Consider the following 7,248-nt stretch of genomic DNA (forward strand, 5'->3'; position numbering starts at 1 on the left):
CCCGTCTTATTCAACCTTTAGAGACACGATTTTATATAGCCGAGTCTCTCACAGTTGATGAGGTTTATGATTCTTTAACCTCGTATGATAAGATGAAGCATCTTGTGGTTAAACCCAACTCTCGTGGAGAGGGTCTCATTGTTCGTGGGAGACAAGACCGAATGTTGATGATGATCGTGGTAGAACACAGAACGGAATCCTCGTGGTAAATCTAAGGGTAGATCGAAATCTTCAAACAGAGGTAAAACTTGCAACTTCGCAAGAAGAAAGGGCACATTAAATCTGAGTGCTATAAGCTACAAAATAAGATTAAAAGGGAGGTGCGAATCAAAAGGAAAACAAATGAAAAATTCGGTGAAGCGATGTTGTAGAAGACTACAATGATGGTGAACTTCTAGTTGCTTCATCAATGATTCTAAAGTAAGCGAGGAGTGGATACTTGATTCAGTCTGCACCTTCCACATGAGTCCCAATCGGGATTGGTTTACAACTTATGAAACAAGATCTCAAGGTGTTGTTTTGATGGGAAATAATGCTTCATGTAAAATCGCAGTGTTGGAACAATTAAAGTTAAGATGTTTGATGGAGTTGTCGAACACTTAGTGACGCGCGGCATGTTCCGAATTGAAAAGAAATTTAATTTCGTTGAGTACTCTTGATTCAAAAGGGCATGATACACAATGAAAGTGGGGTTTTAAAGATTTCAAAGGGTCCTTGTTGTGATGAAAGGGCAAAGAAAGATTGCCAAGTTATATGTTTTACTGGGTTCTATCATATCGGTGATGCAATTGCCGCTTCCTCTTCCTTGTCGATGATGATATTACTAAACTTTGGCATATGCGCCTAGGGCATATGAGTGAGAATGGCATGGCGTATTAAGCAAAAGAGGACTTCTTAATGGGCAAGGAATTTGCAAACCGAATTTCTGTGAGCACTTTGTGTTTTGGGAAGCAAAGAGAGTTCGATTCACTAGAGGAATCCATAACACGAAGGAAACGTTGGAGTATATCCATTCGATCGTGGGGGCGTCCGAGTGCCTTCGAGAGGTGGAGCTAATTATATGCTAACCTTTATTGATGATTTTTCCGAAAAAGTTTGGGCGTTCTTCCCAAGCGAAAAGCGATGTGTTTTCCACATTTAAGTCTTGGAAAATTATGATTGAAAAACAGACGGAAAACAGATAAAATACCTCCGCATGCACAATGGCTTAGAGTTCGCTCGATGAGTTTAATAGATTGTGCAAGTCGGAAGGATCATGAGACACTTGACGATTCGTCATACTCCACAAAGAAAGCGGCGTTGCGAACGAATGAACAGAACGATCATGGAGAAGGTTCGATGTATGTTGTCAAATGCCAACTTACCAAGTCATTTTGGGCGTAGCGACCTCTCTGCATGTTTTTGATCAACCGATCTCCATCCGCTGCCATTGAGAAAAAGACTCCACAAGAGGTATGGTCCGTAATCCCGCTAATTATTCGATTTAAAGATTTTTGGGTGTCTGCGTATGCTCATGTTGATAATGGAAAATTGGAACCAAGATCCATTAAATGCGTTTTCTTGGTTATAAAGTGGTGTAAAAGGCTATAAGTTATGGTGTCTGAAAATAGAAAAGTTGTGATTAGCAGAGATGTTGTTTTTGATGAAACTGCTATGCTACCTAACTTATCTCTTAAAGAATCTTCCAATAAAGAAAACCAAAAGCGGTGGAGCATCGAGATTAATACAGAATCAACTCCTCAAGCCAGTACAAAAATTGAGAATAGAGTTGCTTCTTCACCGCAATACTCTATCGCCAAAAACAGGACAAGAAGAGAAATTAAACCTCCAAAGAAGTATGCCGAGGTTGATCTAGTTGCTTATGCTTTAAATGTGGCTGAAGATATAGATGCGAATCAAGAGCCATTTAATTATTCGAGGCGACTAGTGTGAAGACTCGTAAAAGTGGATGTTTGCTATGCAAGAGGAGATGGAATCACTCCACAAAAACAGAACATGGGATCTTGTAAAACTTCCTAAAGGTAAAAAGGCTGTTCGTTGTAAATGGGTGTTTAAAAAGAAAGAAGGGACTCTAGGAGTTGAAGAACCCAGATATAAAGCAAGGCTTGTTGCAAAGGGTGACAATCAGAGTGCCATCTTTCTTACAAAAGATCAAATGTTTCATGAGAGAACAAAACACATTGATATTCGGTATCATTTTGTTCGTGATATTATTGCTCGTGGTGATATTGTTGTGAGCAAAATTAGCACTCATGAAAATCCTGCAGATATGATGACTAAGTCACTTCCTATAACCAAGTTTGAGCATTGCTTAGACTTGGTTGGTGTTCATTGTTGAAGTTAAACCCTTAAGGGGTTTTTTGGAAGAGGTGAAGAACTTGTTTATTGAAAGTTCGCGATGAAGAACTTGTTCATTGAGAATTTGTGTCAAGGTGGAGATTGTTAGAATTAAGTGACCCAAAATTCTTATTTAAATAAAATACGATGGAAAATAAAATAAAAGTAAAATCCATATAGAACTAGACTTCTTTTATTTTATTTTAGAATAAGGTTTTTAAACCTTATTAAACTCCATCTATTTTATATTGATTAGGATAAGGTGTTTCAATCCTACTAGAATATGGCTTTGCAAGCCTATAAATAGACATAGTCTATTCCTCTTGTATTTGAGTAAAAATTTTTCGACATAGTGAATTTTCTTCTCCTCTTGCCTGGTTTTTTTCCCGAAAGGGTTTCCACGTAAAATTTATGTGTTCTTTATTTTTATTTATTTTATTCTATTTTATTTTTCACACAATGAACAATATAGTCCTTGTACGTTAGATCAAAGAGCAAAATGCTCCTTCGGTTAAAAATCCCATTTGTTTCTGCCATTAAAAACGGGCATGGTTGACAAAATATCCAAATGGTGACACATAATGTGTCACGTGTACCTTATGCTGACGTATAGGGAAAAATTTTTAATAGTAGAAATGGATATAATAGAATTTTTAATAGGAGCTGCTTTTTTAATCTAACATACATGGATTAATGTGTTCAATTTTTTAATAAATTGGGCAAAATGGAATCTCGTAATACAGGCAACTCCATGATACTTTTACCTCAAGCCTTAAGTCCATAAATTCACATCAGTAGAGCAGTCTTTTAGGCATTTAGAATCTAAAAGAAATACAATGAAGCTGCTTAGAAATAGAAGATTTGAGACTTTGAAAAGAATGTTTTGCCTTCAAGGTTAACAACAGGAACACTTGATGCTACATTACTCTTGTGATGAAAAATCTCATGTTGTTGTACAAGAAGAAGCAGTAAGATAATATCTTGGATTGTATGAGCTACTTTATGATGATTTCCAGCTCTTTGGTATGGTAATATAAACCCAAGTTGCTTTTTGTTGTTGTTGATATTTACCGAAACCTAACTTTGCACGCTACACCAAGGATCCCTTCATATGGGTGTTTACCTCCAATGTGGTGCATTTAGTTTTATTTTTGTCTCACGCTATAGTATCGCAACAATATTTAATCTCACCGCCACCACCGTTTTTACATTGACCACAGGTAAACATACCGCCCATCCCAAGGGACCCTAAGTCAACCTTTTTTTTTTTCCATCTTTGAATCCTTCATGTCTAATTGGATATTTGCGTGTTTATCTTTTGGTTAAAACATGGCATAAGTTACTATACTCTTTATAAATTTAGAATTTAATCTTTTTACTTTTCAATTTTCAAAATTTAGATTCGATTAACACCGATAAAATTGAATCAAATTAAAATTTTATGTATAAAATAACACAAAATCAAAATTCATATGTGTTATTGAATATTGAATCAAAATTCATATATAATTTTGATATTTATCTTTTAAAATAATATCGTTGCTTATTAGTGAAATTCAAAATAGAAATAATAAAAAAAAGTTTATAGAGGACAATTATAAGCACAAAGACACTCATAAGTAGGCTGAAGAGGAGTTCCACCACTTTGAACGCATTGTCCTACTCCACTTGGGTATTTTTGAGAGCACTCCTGTCTACATTCCGCAAGCAAACAACTACTTGGGCTCAACACCTCCGTACATCTCTTTTGTGCTTCAACTTTGGCTACCATTGAAATAACTGCAATAAGCAAAATTAAATTAAGTATGAATAGAAGCCTTTATATTAAGAATTAATTTATATTTTATTTTTATAAAATATATAAATCAATCTCTACTCTTCAAAAAGAAATTTCCCAAATTGAAAAGAACTATATAAATAGAAATATGGCATGAAGGGATATAAGTAACCAAACCAGTGAAAAGAAGGGCAAGGATGAAGACATGAGTGAGAGAAATTCTGCCCATGTTTTAAGGATTTAATTTGCTCGAAAGAAAAAATTGATGTGTTATCTAAGTGTGATACTTGGCCTTCACATTTTTTAGCTTTATATATATACTAATTGTAATCAAAATTTGGAAATATAATGAAGATTTACAATAATTGACATGATTATATTCTGATTTGGTGTTATTTACTTAAAAATAAAACCCAATTTGCCATTTTTTTTTCTTCTTTCCATGCAAGGCAAAATTTCAAGAGTCCTTTCCCTATTAGAAACAATTCCAAGATTTCTTTCCCTATTAAAAACAATTTTTTTTGGGATAAATATCAAATTTCTGTATGATTTTTGGTTCAACATTCAATTTGATGTATGAATTTTGATTTGATGTAATTTTTTGTAAATGAAACTTTAATTTCAGTCTAAATGTACACATGAATCTTTGATTTTGATTCAATTGTACATATTTGAAGAAATAAATCGTTAATTTAATTTTATATTGAATAATTATAATTATGTGTATATTGTATGTTAATGTAAAATAATGTTGTATCAATAATTGTGTTAATAATTTGTGCAAAATTGAAAATTGAGTCAAATTAATTTATTGTATAAAATTCCAAAGTTCATGTATAGTATTGCACATTAGACTAAAGGTTATGTGTAGTTTTAAATTGTAGTTTTAAATGTTTAGTTTTTAAATCTTTGGCTCGAAAGGTGAATGTAAAAGATTGAATTATTCTGTTTAAGTATTACAAATGGTTACCTTTTGGAAACATGGTCACATCGCGACGCTAGACCTTTAACATTGCGATGTGATGAAGTCAGTGAGATGCTTCACGACAAAGAATCCCAAAAGTCGCGATGTCAACCCAACATTTTGTAAACTTTATAATTTGGTCTTAATTCGACCTCAAGTTAGCATAAAAGCTTTTGTAAGCTATTATAAGACTCGGAAATGATTATGTAACATATTATGAATATGTAATATACTTATTTGCATGTGTAAGTAGTTTCTTTGTGTATAATTGATTGTAGTTGCTTGTAGCGACGTAAAAAAAATTTAGTTTCGCTTGGTCGCTAATTGTGGTGATTTATTAAACATTTGAAAACCAACTTTCGATTTTATTAAAAAAGGGAGTCGCCACCGATCTTTTTTCTAGGTGTGACCGGACACCTAATAAACCATCCTTTTTTAGAAAAAGAAAACTTATTCTTGCACAAAAATGAAGGCCGAATTTAGGTCTACGTCAAAAGTCCAGAGAAAAATTGGAGTTCGGGAGTCAGTTACGCGCGAGGAAGGTATTAGCACCCTCGCGACGCCCAAAATTGGTATCTCATAAACATGTGTTGACTTGATTTTCAAAAATACGAGTTCAATATAATATTTAATCGTGATCCGATTGAAAATGAGAATTTTTAGTTTTCGATTTTTTAGAAAGGGTGTCCTGTTTTTTAACACAAGCCATTTAATTTCACCCAACATAGCGATGAAATCGATAGCTTAATATTAAATCGGTACATTGCCTTATTTTTGAAATTAATTAAAACATGAGAAAAATATTCCTAAAGTAAGAAATTAAAAATAGATAAAGGACGAAAAAAAAATTATATCATTAATGAAAAATATTAACATGGAATACTAGAATATTAGAATAACAATAATAATGATATTTACAAAATAAAAACAAATCATGTACTAATAATAAAATAGGAAAAATGACATATTTGGTAATAATAATATAAAATAATAATATGTACATAAAAATACATATATATATATGCATATAATAAAAGTATGTAATAATAATAATAATAATATCTACAATAAAAGAAAATATTAGAAAACGTACATAAAAATATATACATAAAATATACAACAATAATATAAAATAATAATATGTACAAATATATATATATATATGTATATATATATATATATATATATACATATGTACATAAAATATACACTAATATAATAATAGTTATAATAATACTAGCAATAGTAATAATTTGTAATAATAATATATACACAACATGGTATTTAAAATATATATATATATATATATATAATAGTATTTAAGAATATATACATAATAAATACATAAGAAATATATAACTAATGGCATTAAAAATATATACATAATATATATAAAATACCTAAAAAAAAAGGTGGAAAGAAGAGAGAAGGGAGGGGGGAAAGGAAATCCGGCCAAAGGGGGGCCGGTCACCGGTCGATCGTCGGTCGCCGCCGTCAACCAACACCGCCATTGCAACCGTGGGCGGTGGCCGGAAAAGGTAAATTTTTTTAACAATATATGTATATAAAAAGAAAAAAACAACACAAAAAAAAAAGAAAAAAAGATTCGAAAGAAGAGGAAAAAAAGAAAAAATGCAACCTTTTTATTGATGTTTCTTTTGTGTTCAAAATTTGAAGGGATTTTTGTGTTTGTCTCCTCTTTTTTTTTTCAATCTTTTGTAAAATCCCCCCCCTTTTCTTTTTTACATGATTTTTGAATGGCTTTTTATAGCCATCTTTTACATGATTTTCTTTTTTTTTTCTATTTTGTAGGTGGTGGTGGTAGACAATGGGAGGAAAAATGGGGCAAGTGGGAAAGTGGTTAGGTGGCTAGGTTTTTTTATCTTTTTTTGTTAGGTTTTTCTTTTTTCTTCTTTTTTTTTTTGGGTTAGGTTTTTTTTGGGGTAGGTTTTTCTTTTTCTTTTTTTTTCTTTGTTTTTTTTTGGGTTAGGTTTTTTTTTTGGGGGGCTTAATGGGCTTTTGAATTGGGTTTGGGTAGATGTAAATGGGTCATGGGTTAAGGGTTTTAGTGGGTTTAGAGGTTTGGTTGGGTTTTCATATAATTGGGCCCGGGCAATTTGGGCTTCTACATTGCTCCGACAACTGATGTAGCATCCCATAGCTCAGACTC

The 7,248-nt window shown here is 32.3% G+C and overlaps 1 protein-coding gene across 1 annotated transcript; it reads right to left on the bottom strand.

The window, feature by feature from the left end:
• Positions 1–3,774: 3,774 nt before the first annotated feature.
• On the bottom strand, positions 3,775–4,409 carry LOC128289847 (putative defensin-like protein 165). The gene is made up of 2 exons (XM_053025301.1): positions 4,292–4,409; positions 3,775–4,116 (listed from the first exon to the last, which is right to left on the bottom strand). The coding sequence occupies exons 1-2, from the start codon at positions 4,341–4,343 to the stop codon at positions 3,920–3,922; spliced, it is 249 nt and encodes an 82-aa protein (XP_052881261.1). The 5' UTR covers positions 4,344–4,409; the 3' UTR covers positions 3,775–3,919.
• Positions 4,410–7,248: the final 2,839 nt, after the last annotated feature.

The sequence above is a fragment of the Gossypium arboreum genome, chromosome 1 (assembly GCF_025698485.1).
Source record: "Gossypium arboreum isolate Shixiya-1 chromosome 1, ASM2569848v2, whole genome shotgun sequence".
NCBI classification, from domain to species: domain Eukaryota; kingdom Viridiplantae; phylum Streptophyta; class Magnoliopsida; order Malvales; family Malvaceae; genus Gossypium; species Gossypium arboreum.

Excerpts from the sequence above, each read along its gene's own strand:
- LOC128289847 (XM_053025301.1), bottom strand. The coding sequence starts at position 4,343 with ATGGGCAGAATTTCTCTCACTCATGTCTTCATCCTTGCCCTTCTTTTC. Across the intron at positions 4,117-4,291 it reads CCTTGCCCTTCTTTTCACTG|TTATTTCAATGGTAGCCAAA; the intron begins GTTTGGTTACTT and ends TGCTTATTGCAG.